Genomic DNA, 25,439 nt, shown 5'->3' on the forward strand with positions numbered 1-25,439 from the left:
AGAAAAATATTGCATATTACGAATATTTCTGTACAACATGTTTCGGCACTCTAAATTTCTCCCATTTAAAAAAAAAAAGGTTGTGTGTTTGTGTTATGCACGTAATGGTGCCACATATGGTAAAAGGTATGTCCTGTGCCATAAGTACATATGACAAAGGCTCTCCCTCACCCATACAGATATATCTCTTTTAGACGCACACATGTTCATACATCTCCAAAGACCACACTCTCACTGACACACATGGCAGCCCTGTTCATAGTGCCCCTAGTCAATGTATTTTGTTCCAACCATAGTATCTGGCTTAAAGTCAATAAACTTGGGCATTGGGGTGTCTGGTAACACACCGAAATCCGCGCCCTCCTCAAAAAAGCCCAAAGCAGACCCCAACGACCTCAAGAACTTCCCACCCATCTCCCTGCTCCCCTTCCCAGCAAATGTGATTGAAAACGTTGTCAACACACAACTAACCAGCCACCTCGAAGACAACGGCATCCTAGACCCCTCCCAGTCCGGCTTCAGACGAAACCACAGCACCGAAACCGCCCTTCTCGCCGCCACAGACGACATCAGACACCAAATGGACAACGACGAAACATCAGCCCTCATCCTCCTGGACCTATCTGCCGCCTTCGACACAGTCTGCCACCGCACCCTGAGATCACGCCTCCACGAAACCGGAATTCAAGGTAAAGCCCTCGACTGGATTGTCTCATTCCTCTCCGGCAGCCCAGAGAGTCCGCCTCCCCCCCTTCCGCTCCGAAGCCACCGACATCATCTGCGGCGTCCCCCAAGGCTCATCCCTCAGCCCGACGCTGTTCAACATCTACATGGCCCCCCTCGCTCAAGTGGCCCGACAACACAACCTCAACATTCTCACCTACGCCGACGACACCCAGCTCATCCTCTCACTCACCAAAGACCCCCACACTGCCAAAACCAGCCTCCACGAGGGAATGAAATCCATCGCCGAATGGATGAGAAACAGCCGTCTGAAACTGAACTCGAACAAGACGGAGGTCCTCATCCTCGGACCCACCCCCTCCGCCTGGGACGACTCCTGGTGGCCCACCGCACTAGGAACCCGGCTGACACCGTCCGACCACGCTCGCAACCTGGGCTTCATCCTCGACTCCTCCCTCACCTTGTCTAAACAGGTCAACGCAGTCTCCTCCTCCTGCTACAACACACTCCGCATGCTCCTCAGAATCTACAAGTGGATCCCGACAGAAACAAGAAGAACAGTGACACAGGCCCTCGTCAGCAGCAGGCTGGACTACGGCAATGCACTCTATACAGGCATCCCAGCAAAAGACCTACTACGCCTCCAACGTATCCAAAACGCCTCCGCCTGGCTGATCCTCAACGTACCCCGCCACAGCCACATCTCCCACCACCTGAGAAACCTTCACTGGCTCCCCGTGGACAAAAGGATCACTTTCAAGCTTCTTACCCACGCTCACAAAGCGCTACCCGACACCGGACCAGCCTACCTAAACAGACTCAGCTTCTACACCCCCACCCGTCAGCTCCGCTCCACTAACCTCGCCCTCATCCCCCGCATCCGAAGAAAGACCTCCGGCGGCAGATCCTTCTCATACCTCGCCGCCATAACCTTGAACACCCTCCCCACCAACCTGCGACAGACTCAAGACCTACTCACCTTCAGAAGACTCCTCAAGACCTGGCTCTTCGACCAGTAACACCAGCTCTCTCCCCCCCAGCGCCTTGAAACCCTCACGGGTATGTAGCGCGCTTTATAAATCCAATGATTGATTGATTGATTGATAAACACTTTCATAATATGTCTCATGGGCATTTTCCTAGCTTTGGATTGCTTTGTGTACCATACAGAGTGTTTAAAAAGCTGAGCAACTTGTTATTGGTATCCATTGTTGGCTTGGTACACTAAAGCTATCTGCCCCCTTGAGTGCAGGTGAGATAGCAATCAGCAGTAGCAAAAGTGTATTGAGTCCTTTTTAATGTTTGTAGTATCAAGCCCAGGTGCAGGCTGTTGGGTTGGTGTAGTCTGCCTTTGATATTACATGGGCCAAAATGGTCAGTGGTTTCTCTTGACTTTCTAAGAAAGGAAGGATGCATGTTAGCGTTTTATTTGTGTAAAAGTTGTTTTTGTAATGTAATATCAATAACATAGAGCCAAGGACATCTTGTAATCCATGACCACAACAAGAGTTTCCACTTCTCAATATAGTGCTGGTGGGGCCTCCGACTCTGTAGCTCATATTAAGGTAAGTTGTTAGTTGTTTCCTTAAACACGTCATAATCTTGTTGTTTATAGATTTGACCTTAAGCTGATTCATCATCATCATCCATTCATTAAGATGATGAGACGCTTGTCGAGTCTAGCACTATTTATGTCAGTGGATTTCTCTAGTTTTAGGATGATCTGTGTCTCATCTGTGTAGTTGTGGTATGTGAGATTGAATGATCTGATCAGGTCAGATACAGAGCATATGAATTCTACTTCAGTATGTGAAAAATGTGAAGGATTGGGAAGAGGTGAATTAAAATTGACTATCGGTACTGATGCTGTCACTTTACTATGAGCAGTAGGACCTATACCAAGATTAAAACAAAAAGGGGAATCTACGATCCTCTGATTCCCAGTGAAAAGTCTGTGTGTATGAATCCTACACTACCATAATCAAGGTCATGTGATCAAGTGTTCTGGTTGTGCCTGTGTACACATGTCATTATCCGGTATGCTTGCACATGTGTGCAAGTATAGTTTTCTGTGTGCGTGCTGTGTGTGTTATGTATATAGTGCACATGTTAAATAGATGGGCAGATCCTGATTAACATGATATTTCATATTATGTTCATAGGTACCCATCTAATCTTTTCTCAAACACAAAACATATGCATATAGATGCACATTATTCAAAGCATATAAGGCGGTAGGCATACTTATGTTAGTAAAAACTATTAGCCTACTACTATAAACTAAGGGAGTGTGCTGTGTCTGATGTGGTTACAATTCTTAATTAAGTACAGATAAGGTGCACATTGTTTCAAAGTTGTGACGTATGGGAGTTTGGCAAGTATTACTTAGTGCTGGTATTATATATTGTATATAGGGCGAATCTGTGCACCCTCTTTGTTGATCACCAGCATGGAAGCCACAAAGACTGTCTATGAGAATATGGTGGTATTGATGTCAAGTACTTCTCTTCTTGCTGGACGTTGATAAGGTGGATTAGGTCTTCCAATCAGGAGGATGCTTTTAGGTGGAGCTGTTTACTTCTTAAGACGACAGAACATGTGTCAGGTATACACCCTGGAGAGGTGAGGTCTTGGTTTCTGTCGGAGATAAGTATGTTTTTTAACACATTTCCACAACTCCCACTTGTGCCTTCATAAATCCATAAATATCCGTGGGCACCTAATGTTTAGCAGTTTTTGTTGCTCTTCTGTGGCAGATTGAGGTTTGGTTTTTGGACCTGTTATACCTTGAAACGAAAGAGCCTCGTCCCCACCAGCCACTCTTTCCTCAGTATCTGGGAGCATCTTCTGAACCACTGTACCTCATTGACTAGCTTAACCTAACGGTTTCTTAAATCTTGACCCACAGTTCTCTGTGAGACATGAATTTAAGAGTGGCTTTTTTTTCAGCTCCCAGCAAGATCGATAAAATGACTTGGCTCTGAGACCATGTTTATTTATGTTCCACTTGGCCAGTTCTGGTATCCTAGATAAATCTTGTTAAATGTACCTAGACTGATGTGCATAGGGATTCCAAAGCAAAGGAGTTTGTCTACTTGTTTCCTAGGATGTTACTATTTTTTAACACAGTTTTATTGTTTTACTCATGCATAACAAAGTACCCCAATCGTCCGACATATGGGTAGGATGTTCAATACGCAGCAATGGTTTGCACCATTATAGGATGCGTTCTATATGTTGTCAATCAACGGTACAAAACTCCCCACTGCAACACACCTCTGTTGCCCCTCTCCCAATCCATCTAGATCCACACTGGAAGGCAATACAAGACACATGATGGCTAAGGTTTCTATTTGTTCAGTTGGTCGGAAGGATTCAATAATGGTATCCTATGAGGGGATTTCCTGGCCATAGTGATGTAGCCCAAAAGAGGGGTGTAGTGCAGTGGTTCCCAACCTTTTGACTTCTGTGGACCAACAATTCATCATTGCTGAAACCCGGGGACCCCCTCTGAATCATTATTGGAATCTGGGGACCCCCCACTGAGTCATTACAGAAAGCTGGGTACCTAATCTGTTAATAATATTTAATTTTTTAGGCATTCGCGGACCCCCTGAAAAGGCTTCACGGACCCCCAGGGGTCCCCAGACCACAGGTTGGGAACCACTGGTGTAGTGCATCCCGCTGGGTATATGAGTGACCTTGTAGTATACACTTGTGCATAGGCTAATCAGTGTTCTGGATTGAAGCAGTTATTCAGAAAACACTGTTTCGATGCCCTTAATGAATTAGTCGTCTGGAGGTCTGAAATTAGCGTGTTGTTTGGAATTTGCGAGTTAGCACTTCCCAATTGGCTTTTTACGCATGCCTCAGCGCTCTTCCAAGGGATGTTAATGATGATTGGCTCATAAGGTATTTAAATTGGTGGCCTCCTCTGGTTACATGCTGCAAGTCCGTATTCCATAAAGACATTTTCACTCTTCAAATGCATTAATCTTCCATTGCTGAAAATCTATTGAAATTTCAAATGAGCAATGTGTTCTTAACAACCTTTTTTAAAACTTAGAGCAGTGGTTTCCAACCTGTGGTCCAGGGTCTCTGTGGGTCCGCAAAGCCTCATCAGGGGGTGTGCGACTGCCTAGAAAATTAAATAAGATTAACAGATTAGGTCCCCATTTTTCAGTACTGACTCAGTAGGGGGCCACAGATTCCAGTAATGATTCAGTGGGGGTCCCCGGGATCCAGTAAGGATAACATGGGGGTCCACAGAATTCAAAAGATGGAAACCAGTGACTTAGAGTGTTTCATCTGTTTAGATGTCAAGAGAGCTCTAAGCATTTAACTAGAACATACTGACTCACTCTTCAAATTGCGTGTCTCCTTTTCCAAAGGTTCTATTCCCTTTTGGATAGAATCTTACACGCCACAAAGTTAAACTATGCTTTGTTGCCCTCATTCATTTTGAACTGGTAGCCACATTCATGTACACTGCAGGGTAGCCTGTGGTAGGTCCCATGCATTTCCTAAACATAATGATGCATTTGATGTCAGCATTGCCCAGGCAGCAATAGCCAGAGAAATATATTGGTTAAACATGTAACGTTTCTGTAGTTTTCACCCCAGTTTAAGATAAGTATTCCGAGTGTCTTCCTATGCATTAAGGGGAGTGGCACACGCGAGCCACTATAGTGAATACTTTTACTTCACAAGTAAAACCTCTATCCCCTTGATTCATGTACCCAAGCAACTTTTAAGGAACACAGAGAGAATGGAACTGAAGAAGGCAAGGGCAAGCAGCCACATAAATGCTAAAGTCCCCTTTGCTTTGTAATGATTCGATAGGACACTCGCCCATTCCTCATCTTTTTTTAAAAATTTCGAATAGTTTTTATTGAAGTTTTATCAAAAAGTTACAATTACATGCTGTGACTATGAGAGCGTCATTACATCCTAGAGGCATATAATGTCATATAGATGTTATACAATGTTTAATATGCATTGAGAAGCGAATCAAGCATTACATCAAATAGCATACAAGAGACATCTTCAACAGTTCTGATCTGACAAGCCGGCAGGGATTGCAAGAGTCTGTAAGGGTGTCAGTAGTCGGATGAGTAGAAGTTTAGCTAGGTGTTCCCTACTTAGCTGAGGAGAAAATTCTCAATACCACGGACGTCTCCGTATATAGTACTGAGGTGTCTTTGTATATAGTGAGACAGAGATACTCAGGAGGACCCGAAAATTTGAGCCTGACCAAATGTTGGTGGTATTCTAATGAGACTACTAGATTTCGAGCTGCAGGATAGCCTGCGGTGTGGGAGACTGAGTCTGACCCATTACAGGTGACGCCTGTCGCTCCAATCCGGGTTTTGCTCCGGCTAACTAGCAGTGCCTCATCTCTACCCAAAGGCAGGGATGATTGGGCAGCCGAGAACATGACATAATTTATTTCTCAGGGAAACCGTGGTCACTCAGGTCTTATCCGTTTCTCTCAGTTACATTAGTCTCACATAGACAATGACAAACAGAGGCAGTATAGGTTTCAATAAAGCTTTAATAAAGCGACTGCATCTTAGATAGCAAAACGTGGACTACAATAACCGGGACGATACAGCATGACAAGATTAAAATTGTGACAAGGAGAGTAAAGCATAGAAATAACGCTACCATATTGTCACTAGAGTCAATGGACTAATTCCTACCTACGCTATAACAGAGCACAGCGTGGTAAGCACTAATTCTGCCCTACAGGTTCCCCTGGGAAGACATCATTCCCCATACCTGAGCAAAGGCCTGAAGTCTGCATAAGCAACTGTAGCGAAGCATTCAGCAATCACCATACAGTCGTGGTTCTCTGGCTGGAAGCTCCCGCTAATGTGTAAGGGACAAGGAAGTGTTTTTATAACACAGCATAGATGTTCTGAGAAAATGTCCCTACGTAAGGATGTGTGTTTTCTGTGAATGTCAGAGACAAAACTCTACACCACGTTCACCGACAACCTATCTTAGTGCAGCCTTGGAAAAGCACAGAGTGAGCAAGAATGTCTTGTTTAAGAAGAGAGTGCTGGCCTACGCAAAAAAAGTTAGATAGAGAGAAAATAAAACAAGACCGTAAAAGTGGCTATTGTAATAATAATAAAGCGAAGCTGAATAAAATATATCTGGGTTTAAGTGCACAGCGGCAGGCATAGTATGTTAAAATAACGTGCATGGAGCTATGACTAAAATGGCTACACAACAAGGTCATATAATTTGGTGTTAGGAAAGGCATTGTTACTGAGAAAGGTGGTGCAGGAGTAAGGAAGACAGTGTAGTCCACACAGCAGCCATAGAGTCGGTCCTGGGTGGTAGTGATAAATTGCCTTTACTTACGAAAATAGCTATGGAGAGTTGGGTCCTTTAAGGGGGCAGGAAGTCATCCTTATGGGGTGCTTCGAAGTTCTACTCAGAGCGCATCCAGCTCCTTTGCTATTTGGCGGCAATGTAGGCCACAGGTTTCTTCTCTTTAAAGAATTGTGCTTTCCTCCTTTGCCTAATGTAAAAGATCTCTGTACCAGGTGTCCTAAGAGTGGGGTTTGGGGGATTTCCATTTGGTGGCTCACTTAGCCATAAGCGGTGCTAAGTCAAGGAAGCACACTGCTGTTTTCTGCTTTTTCAGTCTTTTAAAGATTTCTAGAGTCTAATCCAGCCAGGACTCCAATCCTGGAAGTCATGTTAGGTCCGGTAGAAGGCCGGTCCAGATGGGTTCCAATTTGAGGGTGTTCCACAACATGTGGTAGAAGTTGACTGACCGAGTTCTACAGTGGGCACATGACACGTTAGCTGTAGGGAAAAGACAGTTCTTTTTTAATGGGGAGAGGTGAGCTCTGTTGCGTATGTAAAATTGAATACGTTTAGGATTGAATCTGTTGTATTGACATTTTATCATGTACAACTTTTCCAACCACTGGCTGGTGGATAAATATTGAATAAAAACTTGTAACATAATACCATGCCTCCCCGTACCTTATCTATATCCTGCGTTATCACCTGTGCACTCTCTCCCACTTCACACTGGCCCATTCCAACTCATGTCGTAGCTGTCCCTCTCGCCAGAGCTGTGTAGTTAAGCTCATCAAGCGCAGCACTTGCAGATAGCGCGGGCACGTTTGCTCCCTGAACTCCTCTGAGAGGTAAGAGATAAAGGGCACCCATACCTTATCAAACTGGGGTAGGGATCCCATGGCCATTGCCGTCTATTTTTCCATCCCCAGTATGTCCCACAGCTTATGTAGCCAGTCCGTCTGTGAGGGCACTATCTCCGAACCCCGTCTAGCTAAAAGTAGCTGTTTGGCAGCACTGATCGCCAGTGTAATGGTCCTACCCTTAGGAGCCTCGAGAGGGTATGTCTGTGGGTTTGGTAGCCCTAGTAAAACGGGGCACGGCTGTGTCATTCATTCTGTCTATAGCATCCAGTATGTTCTCCCAGAAGGCAGCCACACATGGACACTGCCATACAATATATGTGAGTGTACCCCTCTGATCACACCCCTGCCAGCAACTATCTGTCACCAGCCGGCCACTTGCGTTGGAGTGTGATACCAATAGTGCACTATTTTCAGGAGGAATTCCTTAGTAGTCATATTACAGGCCGTTACGTGCACTCGATGTAGTACATTCCGCCATTCCATATCTGTGAAGGCCCGCCCACATTCGACCCCCCCATCTCTGCCTCACCGGAGTCTGGGGTAGGTCTGGCTGCGCCAATAGGAAGCCATATATAATCTGAGATACGTTTTTTATCTGACGAGCACGTCAACAGCCAGCGCTCGCAGGGAAGGAGGGGTCGAGCTGCATGGGGTCTTACTGCTGCGGACAATAACCAGTACCTGATTGCCAAATACTGCCAGTAAGCCTCCTGTGGGAGACCGTAAGTCCCCTTAAGTTGGGGAAACTCCATGAGCCCCTGTGAATTGAACAGATCCCCCACCCTTTTATAATTGGAGTTCTGCCAAGATTGGTAGACGGACCCCATGAGAGCCGGGGGGGAAGTCCGGGTTGCCAATAATTGGCATTTGCGGAGATACGAATGAGAACAGGGCCCTGCGCATTTGTACTTTATCCCACACTTCCATAGTTGCTAGCAGGACCGGGGACACATATGCACTCCTCAGGCAGCATGCCCTCGTCAGCCAGGGGACCTTCCAAATATGCAACGCTGCAACTGGCTGGTCAATAAAACACCAGTACTTTTCAGTGCTTGTATGAGACCATTCCACCAGGTATCGCAGTTGGGCAGCCTGATAGTACCCCATGAATTATGGAACTCCGAGCCCCCTCCAACTGCGGTAGGTAAACCTGCTCCTTTGACATTCTCCCCTGCCCAAATGAAATCCCATATCAACCTCTGGATAGTCTCTAGTACACCCGGCGGGGGTTGTAATACTAGAACCTGCATGATGAACAGCACCTTGGACAAGAGAGTCATCTTCACCGCTACAATACGTCCCTGCCACGAAAGGCCAAATCCCCTCCACCGGGCTAGAGCCTTCCACGCCTCGCCAAGGAGGACGCTATAGTTATGTTCCGCTATAGCAACCGGTGTGGGGTGTACCTGTAAGCCTAAATATTGTATTTTCTGCGGGTCCAAACAAATGGCAGGAGGGGTCTCAAGCCCTCCACGTCCCTCTCCGGCACCATCAAGTTAAGAATAGAGGATTTAGACAGATTAGTTTTAAAGCCTGCCGCTTCTCCAAAAGCCTGCAGTTTATCCACCACTGTCACAAGACCGGTCCTCAGTTCCGTCAGATAAAACAGCACATCATCGGCATACAGCTCTATTTTATGGGATCTGCCCCTCATTGGGATACCCCTGATGCCCTGATTTTGCCGAGTATGTTCTGCGAAGGGCTCCATATACAGCGCATACAACAGCGGCGATAGAGGGCAGCCTCGCCTAGTCCCCCTGGCGATAGAGAAAATCTCTGAAAGTCCACCATTCACGCTCACCCGGGCCTGGGGGGGGGGAGATAATTACTGCGCACCCAATTACAAAATCTCGGGCCCAGACCATAACGAGGGAGTACCGAAAACAAAAAACTCCAATGAACCCGGTCAAAGGCTTTCTCTGCATTGATAGAAAGCAATATTGACGGGATACGGGCGCGTTGTACCTTATCCAGAAGGTGACAAAGCCTCTTAGTATTATCCGCACAGGTTGATTCTGGAATAAACCCAGTCTGATCTGGGTCTATTAGGCCTTGCATATAGTGGCCCAGCCTGTGTGCTAAAATGCCAGAAAAAGGTTTTGCGTCTACGTTCAATAATGTGATCGGTCGATAGGACGCACACTGAGTTGGGTCTTTGCCAGGCTTCCGGACAACTGCAATAGTGCCCATGCGCATTGACTGGGGCATCAATCCGGAAGAAGCAAAACCATTGAACAGCCGCGCCAGCGGCTCACCAAAAATCGTATAAAATTCCACCTCAAACCCATGCTGCCCTGGTGCCTTACCTGCGCGGAGCCACCCGATGGCCCCCAGGACCCTGCTGGAGTAATATCCTTATCTAACTCATTGGCTAGCCTGTTAGGTATTTGGGGCAAGGGTGTCTCATCTAAGTATCTCGCTATTGCCCTCTCATCTAGGAGCTCTGCGGTATATAATGAGGCATAGAAAGTCTCAAATTCTTTCAGGATCAGCTCTTCATCTGTAGTGGTCGCTCCCCTGCTTGTCTGTATTGAGTTTATCCGACGGTGTGCCACCTGTGCTCACAACCAGTGCGCAAGGAGTCGCCCTGCCTTATTGCCCCCAGCATAGTACATCTGTTTAATGCTTAGGAGAGGAAATTCCGCCCCATCCATATCTATTGCTTTCAACTGTTTACGCGTCACCATCAGGTGACGCTTCACTCACTGTGCACCCGTAGCCCTATGCTGCCCTTCCAGCTCTCTTATCTGATCCTCTAACTGCCTCCTCTTTTCCCTCCATAGGGTGTTGGCACAAGCCACAATAGCTATACACTGCCCCCTGACCACTGTCTTCATTGCCTCCCAGACCGTCCCCACCACAATCTCCGGCGTATCATTAATGCTTAAATATTATGTAATTGTATCCCTTATTTCTTGACGTATTCCCTTGGTATTTAGCTGCCATAGCCAGAGTCTTCTACTCCGGGCCGGCGGTGTGAAGGCTTACTGTGATCGGAGTGTGATCAGACGGAGACGCCACCCCAATCCCTGAGTGTGTAATTACGTGCAGCAGGCCCGGGGAGGCCAGAAAGAGGTCACATCTCGCATAGGTCTGGTGTGTGGCCGAAAAAAAAGCCTGCAGGGTTGGAATCTGTACACGCCGAACATCTGTCAACCCCCCTCCAACCACTTTCGAAAACCCACAGAGTACGCCCCCGCCTGTCCACTTCGCTGTGCTGATCTATCTACATGGGTGTCGGGGACCAAGTTAAAATCCCCTCCTATAAGGACATCCGCATCCGTCATGGCCAACACCCGCCTAATGGACTCCCTCCACACTCCTCTTGATGTCCATTGGGCCGTATATGCAGGCCACCATGATAGCACGCTCATTGATGTCTATGCGTAGGGAAATGAGTTGTTCGTTCATCTCCACCTGTAAGCCTAATAGCTTCCCCAGGAAATCGTTAGCCAGCAGGATTGCCACTCCCGCCCTTCTCCCCGGCCCAGAAGAGTGGTATTTTCTATCAAACCATCGTGTTTTCAGCTTCTTCCAATCTGATCTCAGCAAATGTACCTCTTGGAGCAAACATATGTCCTCCTTGGCCTCACTCAGCATCTCTACCAGAGCCCACCTCTTCACTGGGGAATTGAGGCCCCTGACGTTAAGGCTAAGTACTTTAACCGACATGCACGTTTGGGGAGATAGCGCCGTGGGCCTTTGTAGGACCCTCAGATTACCCAGTGTTCCTGCCACTAACGCTGCCTAGCTTAGCATTGGAAAGTAAGGCACAGGGATCATAGACAACCTAACAACTACCCAACATACTAAAACATAGTAAACACAATTTGTTCCCTGCCTGGGAACCATATAGAAACCCCTGCGGGGATACACCTGGGTGTACCAAGTCTTATCTGTCCCAGCCATCATTTCCACCATAGGAGCTCCGCCGTCTTCCCTTATTCATTGTTATTGCAGCTTTCATGTGGCACCCCTTCTCAGACGGGGATTCTAAACCCTAAGGGAGGGTAGCCTCAAGTGGTGTCATTATGGCCTCCTCTCTGGCCAGCACCAACGAGTTGCTAGGTTCCTTGTCTTGTCTCCGGTGGGCCCTCCTGGTGGTGCCACCTACGGAGCAAGTCCTTTCATTCTTTCATGCTATCTCTCTCCGATGGTTTGGGGGGGTTTCTTCTTCCGTTGTCGAACTGCGTGCCCTTGGTTCCCTTGAGCCCCCTGCGAGGAGGCCTCCGATTCTCCAGTAGGGATATCTCTCGAACCCAAGTCCATGTCCAGGAGGGCTCCAGCCTCTGCTAGTGAACGTATAATGCGCAGTTCGTTCTGCCACACGAATTGGAGACGGAAAGGGTGGCCCTATTTATAGCGGTTTCCTTTTCCCTGAAGTAGGCCATGACAGGCCACAAGGCGTGTCAGAGCTGCAGTGTCTGTGAAAAGAGATCTTGAAACAGATATAACTTATGGCCCTCAAAGTCTATGGCATTCTTGTCAGGGACCGCTGTCAGAATTTGCTCCTTCTGCTTGTAGTAATGAAGGTATATGAGTATATCTTGTGGCTGGCCTGGAGACTGGGAGGGATGCCCAGTCCGATGTGTGCAATCCAATATTATATCTTGGTCATCAAGGGCTGGCGCCACATGCTTGAACAGACGAATTACAAATCCCCCAAGGGACCCACGATGGCCTGCGCCGGAACTCCTCTTATGCGAATGTTGGATATCCGCGACCTATTCTCCAAGTCCTGAAGCCTATACTGCTGGTCCCCTTTGCTGTCCTGTAGAGCGATGATCTCCTGCCTATCACATACGCGTTCCACTGTATACACTCTTTGTCCCAGCTCCGTCACCTTTCCCTTCAGTTCCTTGACTGTCGTGGCGAGCTCCTGCCTGAGGGCAGCAAGATCCTCTCTGAGTACCCCAAATAGTTGTTCCATAAAGGCTTCTGTCATTGGGTTGCCATCCTCTTCTACCATCCCGTCACCGCTGCCTCCTCTGGGATCCGATCCCAGCTCGCGAGTGGGATCCTGTTTGTTCGCCGGGGTTTTAGCAAAGAGGTCTCTCAGGTTGCTGTCCTTCTTGCTCTGCTTTCAGGTCACCATCCTCTCCCGTCTCGGCCAGTCGCTCGATCGACCATGTTGGGCACCTCATCTGTGTTAGCCTAGGGCCCCGTCGTCAGTGCCAAGGCTCCAGCACCCCTCCCCGGTCCTTCAAGGCTCAACCGCTGACTGCGGTGTCTCACCTACCGACTGCCAGCCAGGGAGGCACAGCTCTTGTGGGTGTGCTCAGCAGTGTCAGCCCAAAGAAGTAGGCCCTCCCTCCATATGCACGCTGGGTCCCACTGCCGCTTTCTTCACCTGCCAGTCCGCCCGCACTCTGCTCACACCTCCCTGTGTGCCACGCTCTCCGTAGGCCCCCACTTCCAGTCGCCTGCTCTCTTTATGGGCCGACTCTCCTGCAGGCCTGTCCGTCTCAATCTCCAGGGTCACACCATCTCCCAGGGGCACCCTGCAGGCCCCCAGGCTCTCGATCCGCCTCCTCTCTTCAGGGCGTGACTGCCACACCGGCTCCGCGCCCAACTGCTCGTGCTGCTCGTTTGGTTCTGATCAGGGGGCTTGGGGGGTCAACGCCTCTTCTCAGCCTACTGGGCCCAATCTCAACTCTCCTCTCCTCTCGTCCAGGGTTTGCAAGGACCCCCCATCGCCTCACCAGGTCATTTGTGGCTCCTCGCAGCACGAGTACGTCCGTGTCCCGTCTCACTCTGGCTATCCGTGCATCGGAGCCGCGGCTGCCATCTTGTTTATGGCACCGCAGCTCCGTCACGGTCCACTAGGCCTTCCATCTCTCTCCCAAGGGGCCACAATGTACCTCACCAGCTTCTCTGGAGTCTCCTGCTGCCCCCACTGGAACCGCGAGGTCCGTCTGTCTCTGTGGCTGCTTTTGGCTTGCAGCTGACGATGGAGCTACGCGGAGGCACTCCTGCACCGCTGTGATCTTGGCTCCGCCCCCTCAAAATTGTATACGTTTAAAGCGATTATTATGTGATAGCTTTTGGAAGTACTCCAGAGCTTTTGTCCATTCCCGTTTTTTGCTGCTCTCTCGGGTGTTCAAGCTCCCAGTCATCAAGGAGTGATTGAATTGTTATGTGATTGTGAGTCAGGATAGCTTTGTTAAGCCAACTGATAAGTTTCCGCCTTTACCCTCAATGTACACAGTCTGGACCAGTGCATGGGTTTCAGGTTCGTTTTCATTAATTGCCAATCTAACTCGGAGGGTATGTTGTAGAGAGCATTGTACTAGAATTTGTCCTTCGTGTAACCCAAACTGTGCATTTAAGAGAGGAAAAGGGTAAAGCTGCCCATGAAGAAAGAAGCCGCCTGACGTTGTGATGCCATTTGCTTCCCAGGGGCACAGGTACCACCCTGTATGTCGACCTTATACGTGAGGGAGGTCTTGGAGGGGTATCACAAGGTGGGCATGGGTCTACGTGCTTGGTATTGCCCATTCCTTCTCTCGGTAAAGACAACATGCAAAATAGGGACTGAGGAACTACAACAAATACAGTCCCCTCTTACAGGGAGTAACATTTACTTATCTCGTTATTACATCCACTGTAAATTAGTTTTACGATTGCCAAATTGATTCCAATTCACTTTGTTGTGTGTGTTAACTGAAGGACCTTATTACTAGTGTCTTTTAATTCACCATTTCTCCTCTCTAGGGTGATTCTGTACAAGCTGGTGATGACTCCCCTTTCTCGGACTCTGTTACACTGGAACAAACAACAAGTAATATTGGTGTGTCAAGCGGACGTGTTAGCCTCTGGATGCAGTGGATGCTACCAAAAATTACTGTCAAATTATTTGCACCCGAAACAGGATCAAAAGGCACTGGTAAGGAATCTCGAGTACACCGGCATGTTGACTTTTACCCTTATTATTGCATGTGCAGGATCATTGTGAAAGTGCACAGGTTAACAAAACAACATTGGGTAAATTTGTTGGAAACCTAGAAGAAAGGGTCTTGCTTATTTTCATGATAAGCTGGGTAAACCTTACCTTGCCTGTCGTTTACTGAAGGTTGGATACGTTAAGTGTTTCTCCCCTCCCAACAGTGTCTAGGATGTTAAGATGAAGGTGTGATGCAAGGGAGAGTTGTGTTGGTCACTGTGATAAACCTTCAAGGAGTAGTATGTGACATGGCGGTGCAGAGAAAAACATTCAGCAGACTAGAAAATATAGCCCCCGGTAGATATGCTGATTGGGGTGGGAGGTACGCAGGAGAGGGACATTGATCATTGCCCATGAAGCCAAACTTTGGAGGTTTTGAGAGATGCAGTTCTAATACCTTGGAGTAGTGTCAACTGAGAGCTATTGTACTTTATCACTAACATAAACTTTGCTGCTTAAATGTCACCCTTTTATACTAGTTTCCAGATAATTTATTGGAAGGGTATTCCTGAACAGTGAGGGAGAAAAAAAGTTTGACTTAGTTCAATGGGACTACTCAGAGCAAGATGTAAACTTAATGCAACAAAATTGCTGCTTGTGATCTGCAATAGGGATCCTGCTGTAAAACATATATTAACAGAAAACAGTGATAGAGGTAACAGTGAATTATATACCAGTACATTATGTTTCCTTTGCAGAGGTTTGTATTGTCGGTGAACTGGAGGATCTAAGCGCCTCTGTCGATGTCCAGGATGTATACACCAAAGTGAAATGCAAAATTGAGAGTTTCAATATTGATCACTACAAAAGCAGGTAAACAAGAAACCATTACATTTTAATTGTTTTAGTAACATAATGAACTTGCTATATCTAGAATGTAGTACACCAGTGGTGACCCAGTGAACTTTACTTCCTAAAACCTTTCGTAAGTAAATACTTCAAAACATCTTGTGAGCTTCCCTTGACTATGGGCATTCTTCTCTGAAATGGTTCATTCTTTGCTAATCTGCGGCCTACTGTGAATTGTGTAATAAGACTTGCCAGCCATCAGTACGGGTTCATAGGGAGAAACATGGACTTGGGTAAGCTGTGTTATCTCTTCTGTCTTTTTAGTTGATCATTCATTCTGTTACCATGTTGCAATGTTATACTCTATGCCATGTTAACCTCGCTTCTTCCTTACTTGACTGACCACTCACTGTTACCACACTAGTCTGACTAATTTTAACCAGGATCTTATGACCCATCCTCCAACAGAATGAGTACCAGGCCTCTAGAAAATACTAATGGAACTTGGAAACAGGGAAACCTAGGAACTGGGGACTCTGGGCATACTGTTCAGAATCCAGACAGCATTGGAGCAACCTAACCAAGCCATATAACATGCCAAATCCCAGAGCGAAAGAAAAGATCAGGCCACTCTAATAACACACCAGCACTGAGTTCAGCCGAAGAACTACACAATGGCTTATTGGCTTACACTGCCCCTACAATTGCCAGTCCATTCACTCACCAATGCATATGAAACACAGTATCCAGCCTGTGCATTATGGAGTCTGATGAAACCCCAGCTGACTGACTACACGTCCATAGTTGACTAAGGTTAGGCGGTCAGTCAAAAGACCTGCACCCTCACTGCCTTATTCCTCAACTCCAGACTAGCTTGGAAGGTCAATCAATCAATCAATCACAAGATTTATAAAGCGCACTAATCACCCGTTAGGGTCTCAAGGCGCGGGGGGAGCTACTGGTTGTATAGCCATGTCTTTAGGTGTTTCCTGAAAGTTAAGAGGTCTTGGGTCTGGCGAAGGTGGAGTGGTAGGGAGTTCCAGGTCTTGGCAGCCAGGTGGGAGACGGATCTTCCTCCTGCGGAGGTGCGGCGGATGCGGGGCACGGAGGCGAGGGCGGCGGAGCGAAGGTTGCGGGTGGGGGTGTGGAAGGTGAGTCTTTAGTTGAGGTAGGTTGGGCCTGTGTTGTGGAGTGCCTTGTGTGCGTGGACAAGGAGTTTGAAGGTGATCCTTTTTGGTATTGGTAGCCAGTGTATGCCTCTGAGGCGGGGGGTGATGTGGTGGTGGTGGCGTGAGACGTCCAGAATGAGTCGGGCGGATGCGTTCTGGATTCTTTGCAGCTTAGTTTCGAGTTTGGTTGTTGTTCCTGCATATAGGGCATTTCCGTAGTCCAGTCGGCTGCTGACCAGGGTGTGGGTGACAGTTTTCCTGGTTTTGACAGGAGTCCACTTGAAGATTTTTCGGAGCATATGGAGGGTGTTGTAGCTGGAAGAGGAGATGGCGTTGACCTGCTGAGTCGTGCTGAGTGTGGAATCCAGGATGAATCCCAGGTTGCATCCATGCATGGGTGGTGGGAGGTGGTGCGGATCCTAGGGAGGTGGGCCACCAGGCGTCGTTCCATGCTGAGGGGTTTGCTCCGAAGATGAGGATCTCTGTCTTGTCTGTGTTTAATTCGAGGCGGCTTGCTTCCATCCAGCTTGCGATGGCTTGGAGTCCGTTGTGGAGGTTGTTTTTTGCAGCTGTAGGGTCTTTTGTGAGGGAGAGGATTAGCTGAGTGTCGTCTGCGTAGGAAATTATCTTGATGTGGTGGGTTTGTGCGATGTTGGCGAGTGGGGACGTTGAAGAACGTGGGGCTGAGAGATGAGCCTTGGGGGACGCCGCAGATGATACTGGAGGCTTCCGACATGAATGGTGGAAGGCGGACTCTCCTTGTTCTGCCTAAAAGAAATGATGAGATCCATTTGAGTGCTTTGTCGCGGATTCCGGTGTTATGGAGGTGTGTGCAGAGAGTGTGATGACAAATCGCGTCGAAGGCTGCGGAGAGGGCTAGGAGAATGAGAGCTGCTGTTTCTCCTTCTTCGAGCATGGTCCTGATGTCATCTGTGGCAGCGATGAGTGCGGTCTCGGTGCTGTGGTGTTTGCGGAATCCGGATTGGGAGGTGTCGAGTGCCTTGTATTCCAGGATTCGGGATAGTTGGCTGTTCACGATTTTTTTTATTACATTGGCTGGGAACGGGAGGAGGGAGATTGGTCGGTAGTTCTTCGGGTCGTCTGGGTCTGCCTTGGGTTTTTTCAGCAGGGCGTTGACTTCTGCGTGCTTCCAGCTTTCTGGGAAGGTGGCTGACTTGAAGGAGCTGTTGATGGTGTTGCAGAGGTGGAGAGCGATGATGATATTTGCATTATTGAAGATAGGGTGTGGGCAGGGGTCCGATAGTGATCCGGAGTGGATGGAGGCCATGGTGTTGGCGGTGTCTTCTTTGTTGACGGGGGTCCAGATGTGGAGGAGGTGGATGTCCCTTGAGGGATTGGGTTTGTGGGTGTTTGTAGTCAGCTGGTGGAAGCTGTTGTGGATTTCTTCTATCTTTCGATGGAAGTGGGTTGTGAGTGAGTTGCAGAACTCCTGTGATGGCGGGGGTTCGTTGGAGCAAGTCTTGGGAGCAGAGAGCTCTTTGATGAGGCCGAAGAGCTCTTTACTTTTGTGAGCGCTGGTGTCAATGCGGTTTTTGAAGTGGGTCCTTTTGGTGGTGCTGATCAAGGTAGGCTGTAGGGTCTATTATCTACCTACCTCTTCCCCCCACCCCATCCCCCCCAATGTACCTCATCTGTGGGGAAAACCATACATTAATTCCTCACCACACTTAGGGGGTTATTCTAACTTTGGAGGAGGTGTTAATCCGTCCCAAAAGTGACGGAAAAGTGACGGATTTACCACCAGCCGTATTACGAGTCCATTATATCCTATGGAACTCGTAATACGGCTGGTGGTATATCCGTCACTTTACCGTCGCTTTTGGGACGGATTACCACTCCTCCAAAGTTAGAATAACCCCCTTAGTCTTTGAGCTGGGGCATCCCACAACCCATGCCACACGGAACCATAATCCATGGGTAAACCGACAACTGCATCAAAGCACCAGGACAAGGTAATTAGTGACTCTGCAGTACAAAAAGACATTCCATTCCATTACAACTGCACCTCTTTTCATATTGACAGTCCTTACTCAATGGGATTCCATGTCAAGGACAGTTACCACTGACTCTCTTGGATCTGTGGGCAAGGCCCATCTCAGAGATGATTCTGTAGGACTGTCCGTCGTTGAACCTGGTAAGTGAATGAATGCTCTTTTTTTTTTTTTTGGAGGCCCACACCTCTTTTCCTTCTTTTCCTATGAACTCTCCCATTCCAGAACATCAACAGCGGTAAAAAGTACAGTGTAATAGGTCACTAACCATTCTGCTGCTGCTCAACTGGGATGGCCACTTTCCTGGGCAGTTAACCTACTTCACTTCCCCTTCATGGCTAAGTGGCTACGCTCTAGTAAAACAAAATAATCAGGGCTCAGGAGGAAATGTGCGGTCTGTATTCAACAATCCACTGAGCGTTCTACTTTAACAGCCTTCATTCAATACTGATTGATATTTCTGGATAGCATAATTTCAAGGTCTACGTGTTTGATTTTTTTCCGGATATTACACTTTGTTCAGGATGGGTTTGTCCTTGGTTTGACAGTATCAATCTTACGATTGCAGCCCATAACTATTGTTGCCTTCAGAAATACAGTTCTGTGGTGCACTACTAGACATATTGTCTTTTGCATAGTTGCAAATTATGTCAAATCAGATCGACTGTCTTCTTCCCTCTAAAAATCCGTTCTTGTTCCTTCTAGTACTTCGCTTGCTTCCTTCTGTGTTCTTGGGCCATTCATGAAGTGTTTTCAGACAAGGAAGATTTGTCTCCTGACCCTATTTTTTTTTTTTTTAATAAAATCAATTTTTATCGTTTATTTGTTTGCCTTATTCAAACAACACAAATGTATACGTTATACAACAGCATACGTTTATGATGCCTCCAACAGTTAATACCCTTCATAGCGGAATTATTTCTCAGACTTACACATGCATGGTCTAATTAATCGAATTTCAGAAATATTGTCACCACTGGCCCCAAACTTTGTAATGCTTGCGAGTGATTCCTTATAGATTGTTTTTTCTGTGTGTCAACATCTGCCCATGCCCTTCGACGGTTCTTGTTAAGGGGCCCTCATTCTGATTTCCAGTATTTTGCTACATCCCTTTTTGTCAGCAGCACCCCAATCCAATCAATCTCCTCTTTTCTCTTGAACCTCTGATTTTATCTAGGACTCGCAGAAACATATGTTTAAGTTTTGGTCTACCCAGTTTCTGTGGAAGGTTTTTGGTGATCTACTTCCAGTATATCTTATTGACAATACAGATCCAAATCCTATTAAAATAGTCTCCTCTATTTTACTGGCATCTATAGCTGACATCTGACTGACACTTCCAATGGTCATCAGTTGGGTGGGGAAGTAAAAGTTCATTTGAAGATAGTTGAACTGATTTAGGTCCACACTGGTTGATATTGCCAGTGTTTGTGGGGGTCCCTAACTCCTCTCGCCAGCCTGCCTCATCAAGTTGGCCCAAGTCGTCATCCCATTTGTTCGTCAAGTCATCTGTCATGTGAGGGGAATTGCATATCAGTGGTTTTTACGTGCTGAAGACGGCTGTCCCTCCTACACACCCTGTCCTGATTCTATCTTACTCTTTTTTCAGTCGAATTTTGTGAAAGGTTGAGTGAACATTAAAGATTTGTACTCTGGGAATTGTTTACATAAGCAATAAATAAACACGTCCTCCTCCATTCAATGAGCACTAATAATAATCTGCCTTTTGAAAGTGAGTGGATAACTAAATTCAGCACAGAAGCACTCAACAGCCACACTTAATAAGAGATAAAGTATGTCATGCCATAAGCCTTATTGTGATTTATTTTGGTACAGTCCATCCTAATGTCTTGCTCAACTTCCTGTGATGTCTAGTGTTTTAGGTGTTTTTTTCCTCCTGCCTCGAATTTTCCGTCCAGCCCCAAAGCCTTGGGGACTTGTGTTTAGACCTAGAATGCCCTTTTTATTTTCTTATGAGGTTTACAATTTCAACCTCTAGTGCCCTCTTCTTCCTTTTGATGTCAGAGGAAGCATGGGCAATTTGCCCCATAGGATCTTTCTTTTAACTACCTGCCCATCCTCCCCCTTTCCAGCTTGATATTCCGCAGAAGCCGAGCTGACCCCTTTTAGCAAATCCTTACACATGGCTTTATCTTTCAACCTGACAGGATGGACCAATCTCAAGCTCCTTTGACTACAGTTCTGTATAGCATCTAGGAGTTATGTTTGTGTGACGTGTTCTTCTTGCGTAAAGACGTCAACATTTTTGTTGGCATCCTGGGTGCCTTGAATTTCAATTGTTTTTTTACCCTGGTGCACCATAGGCTTAAGGTCTGCTTTTTTTAATCTTCTGAAACTTCACCCTCTGGAGCAATTTCCTTGAGGTCTGAGTCCTAGTGTTCACGCTAAGCCTTCTCGGCTATTACATCATCTGTGTTGGAAAAAACCCTCCTTCCCCCAATGAAGCACTTGTTTCCTATCTCTCGAGCTCAGAGACTCCTGCTAGCCATGTCTGCAGCAGCCCAAAGCATGGGTAAAACCTTGCCCCTGTGTTATAAAGTATTGGGCTTGAAAAGCCAACAAGTTTAGCAGTCCTCAGACATATAGTCTCTCAGAAGGCAGAACATGCATACTGGATGTTTGTCATTAAGGAAGAACTTCCTGTGGCTTTGTGGGCAAAACGTAAAGATTGTGCTCATAATCCATGTTCTGGTTAATGAGAAGTTATCTCATGAGCCTTCCTAGCGAATTGTTGTAGGCTTCTATTTCCAACAACCCTGCCTCCTGGGAAAGATGTTCTTTTCTTGGCTTGTGTTGCCAAATACAGTTATGGTCCGAAATGTTATAACGTTGGCAAGACTTCAGACGGATGTAATCTATGGCTTAGACTCCTGGACTACCAGCTGATGTGGAGCCCAAGGGCGTTGAAGTTAGCAATACCCTTGTTTCTGAAGAGATTAGGTCATGCTATCTGTGACCTTTGGGATGTGCTCTGGCTTGCTGTAGAGAAAATGGTGCATTCTGTATCAGCCAGCCGTAGTACCGAGTATTAGCAGTAATCAACTAGAGGCACTTAATGTCCACACAGCTGCAGTTCCTTGTCCATGACGGACAGTATTTCTCCATTTTGATCTCCAGTTTGTCAAACTCTCATTTTCAATCCGTTCCTGTGTACTATCAATGACCATCATAGTTCACCAAGGTTGTTAAGACTGCCTTTTATGGCAATAATGTTCCCTTTCTTGCCATACAGTGTTGTTTCTGCATCACAAGACTACTTCATTTACATGAAGGGTACTATAGAAACCTGTGTCACCATCAAGGGGGCGTAGCCAGGGTGCAGGCAGGGATGAGAGCATTTATCCACTTAAGTGGCTAAAAACTGCTTAGTGAGCATACACCCTTTAAATAGCACAATTTAATATTCTTCTGATATTGCAACACTTGATAAGAGAAGTGCAACCCTTTCTCCATTTAGTTTTTGTAGGTTCCCTGATCCCATGTTTCTTTTCATGAAAACCTTTCTGCGCCTCTGTTCTCAAATGATGCAAATACAGGTCACCAAAAAAGGTGTGCCCCTTTTTTTTTGCAACCACATGTCTTTTTTTTGCAAACGGACCTATGTGATAGTAGGTTGGTTTGCAAAATACCAAATCCTAATGGGTTGCAGAAAATTGGAGAGGTCCCAAATTCCGACTGAGTGTAATGGGCCACAATTCCAGGGATGGTGTCGTGCAATGGACAACAGAGCACCATGTTTGTAATCACTTTTAAATAAAGAAAACATGTTTTTCTTGCGAGAGGAACACTGTGCCTGCTTGGATGTTATGGTTTCAATGGCCACCCTGTGATGAGACGACTGCAAATAAAACTTTCAGTACAGATTGTCCTTCGTCATCTGGTGCCTTGTCACATATGATACTGATCTTTCGATCTTGCCATTGATTTGTCTTGAAGCTGATGACTTCCTGTGATTACACTACTATTTCGTACTTGCTTATGGAGGAATCTGTGCAGTACATGGTGGTCACTTTTGCTCAGTAGAATGTTCAGTGCTCTGTCTTCGGTGACACACTCCCTTATTATTTCATGGTTTGATGTGCTGCCAGCTGTACGCTTTGTGGCAAGGTAGCTCACAGTCATCTAATGGGCATGTTTTGGGGAAACGTGAGGGTCTACAGTGTCATCACAGGGCTTCATATGTTTTTGGAATTCCTCTTGCGTATCTACTGTGTGTTTTTGAACGTGGACCTCCCCACACTTTGCACAAAGAGTAAATCATCACTCAGCCATCAAATGTGCATTTTGTCGCTGTACTCCTTGGCTCGGTCTGCTGCTGTTATTTTGGTAGCCAAATGTGATCAATTCTTCACAGCCTTTACAGACTGCATGAACTGCTCCCCTCATGCCTTTGGAGTGGTGGTTTGTTGCCCCCCCCCCCCTTTTCGGATCCTTCTAGGCAAGTTTGGGTCCTCGATGGGTGGTGTGGTGCAGTCACTGGACTGGACTGCAAATACATGGAGTGTTACTTCATGTATTGGAAATGGGGCAAAAAAGCAAAAACCCGCAATAAGTACAGAAAGAAAAATTACACTATGCACCAGGTTTTGCTCTAAAGTGCCTGCAAATAAAAATAAAAAATATGATAAAAATATGAACTCATAAGAAACAACATTACAATAGAATTTCCAAATCTGTTTCAACTGCAAAGAAAAGAAACCTGAAACCTTTTGTAGTCATGTGGTAAACTTGTCGGATCCCTCTGGGCAAGCTCATTTGATGTTGGATTTTGATGCTCGCTCCCTGGTCTGGTCGGCAGATATAGTAAGTGTTGCTTTGCAAATAGCAACGGGAAAAAAACATGCATTCATGGGAAAAAATGAAAATTGTATGGAAAATGTTATTCCAAAAAGCATCAAAGTCTGATCTAAAAAGTAACCGAATCGAAAAAAAAGTAGGAAATTCGAAATAAAACACAGTGGAAATCATTAAATCTTTCAAACAGTGTTCCACTAGCGCTTTTAAAAAAACAGGATCAGCCTCATACAAAGAAAAGGAAACCTTATGAAACCAAGTTGTAGAGGCAGTCTTTAAATACAAGAATACATAAGACCTGTGAAGTCAGATCCCGTATTCCAAACTCAAGTGCTATTTCATGTACCCCAATTGTGGGGAAAATAAGGTCAGGTAACAACCTTTAAGAGGAAGATGATTTCAGAATACTAAGTCTGCTCTACATTTATCCAGCGCTGATGGGAAACAAGTAAAAATTGTGTAAGGCAAATCTCTCTTACCACCAAAGTCTGCTTCTGCAACACAAACCGTAAATAAAATTTGAAGCAGACTTAAATTGGAATAATAGTGCCTCCAAAGAATGGTATCATGGAACTGTTTGGACCGGATCCACAAATGCAGGTTAAACACCAGTGCTTAATTTGTTTAAAAAAAAAAAAGTATGCCAGGGCTCTCGCTTGGAGGAGACTGTAGCTTGCACCACACATTGCCCCTGCCACGCTGCCAGTCATAGTATCATCACAACCACTAACCCTTCTGCAAGCATGACAGTTTGGACTATACCAGGCCCCCAAAGCTATCTGAATGGCTTGGGTAGCAGGCAATAGTCATTTCATTGTACATGGAAATAATAATTACCTGTTGTTGTGACCATCCAGACAGCACCACATTGTGACAGATCGTCACAAGCACCAGTGTTGAGAGTTAGGTGCCAGTGCCAAGCACTAGAAACCACTGGCTCAAATTAAGCACTTTTAAAAACAATACAGACAATTAAGAAGAAAAAAACTTTTTTTTTTTAAATCCAAGCTATAGGAAGGTGGATTAAAAAAAGGAAGTACTAAAAGCATGGAACATGAATGCATGGGCTCAAAATCTTGACTTGACAAATAACATGATCTGTATTTGCCGTGAACTTTGGCAAAATGTTATAAAGCAATCTTGATTCAATTAAAAACAAAAAAATGTTAAGTGCTTTGCAGAAACTATACAAAGAAAATATAGAACTCCAACGCAAAACCACAAGTTGAAGTTGGATTGCTGCTTTGAAAGGGGTCCCAATTTCACCCTTGCTAGTATTGTCTAGGATTGCAATGGTGCACACTTTATCTGGGAGCACTTAGGTTACTTAACCCTTTGAAATTGATACTTCATAAGTACAGGTCCAGACCTTAAGGTTCTGGTTATTGGGATATACAGTACTCCCCAAAAATGCACATAACCACAAATTGGCCTAAGCTGTTGTCAGGGAAGCAAAAAGCATATATTGAAGCTACCAGACAGACCAACGCCTCCAAAACCTGTAAATTCTTCCCTCTGCAACTCTTCAAGAGAATAAAAAACAACTAGGACAGTCTAACTCTATTCCATGTTCCCTACCCCAAAACATTGCCATCTACCCTGTCCCTAAACCATAGCCCATTCCCTTAACCCCTTCGCTGCCAGGCCTTTTCCCCCTCCTGTGCCAGGCCTTTTTTTGCCTATTTGGGGCAGTTCGCGCTTAGGCCCTCATAACTTTTTGTCCACATAAGCTAACCAAGCCAAATTTGCGTCCTTTTTTTCCAACATCCTAGGGATTCTAGAGGTACCCAGACTTTGTGGGTTCCCTTGAAGGAGGCCAAGAAATTGGCGCAACGTGGAC

The 25,439-nt window shown here is 46.2% G+C and overlaps 1 protein-coding gene across 3 annotated transcripts in view; it reads left to right on the forward strand.

The window, feature by feature from the left end:
• VPS13B (vacuolar protein sorting 13 homolog B) overlaps window positions 1-25,439 on the forward strand; it is a 2,423,697-nt gene that overhangs the window by 1,272,662 nt on the left and 1,125,596 nt on the right. For all 3 annotated transcript variants that reach the window (XM_069220546.1, XM_069220545.1, XM_069220547.1), the window contains exons 26-27: window positions 14,586-14,757; window positions 15,513-15,627. In XM_069220546.1, the coding sequence (XP_069076647.1) occupies window positions 14,586-14,757; window positions 15,513-15,627 (287 nt within the window). The remainder of the gene's footprint in view (window positions 1-14,585; window positions 14,758-15,512; window positions 15,628-25,439) is intronic.

Source organism: Pleurodeles waltl, chromosome 2_2, assembly GCF_031143425.1.
Source record: "Pleurodeles waltl isolate 20211129_DDA chromosome 2_2, aPleWal1.hap1.20221129, whole genome shotgun sequence".
Taxonomy (NCBI): domain Eukaryota; kingdom Metazoa; phylum Chordata; class Amphibia; order Caudata; family Salamandridae; genus Pleurodeles; species Pleurodeles waltl.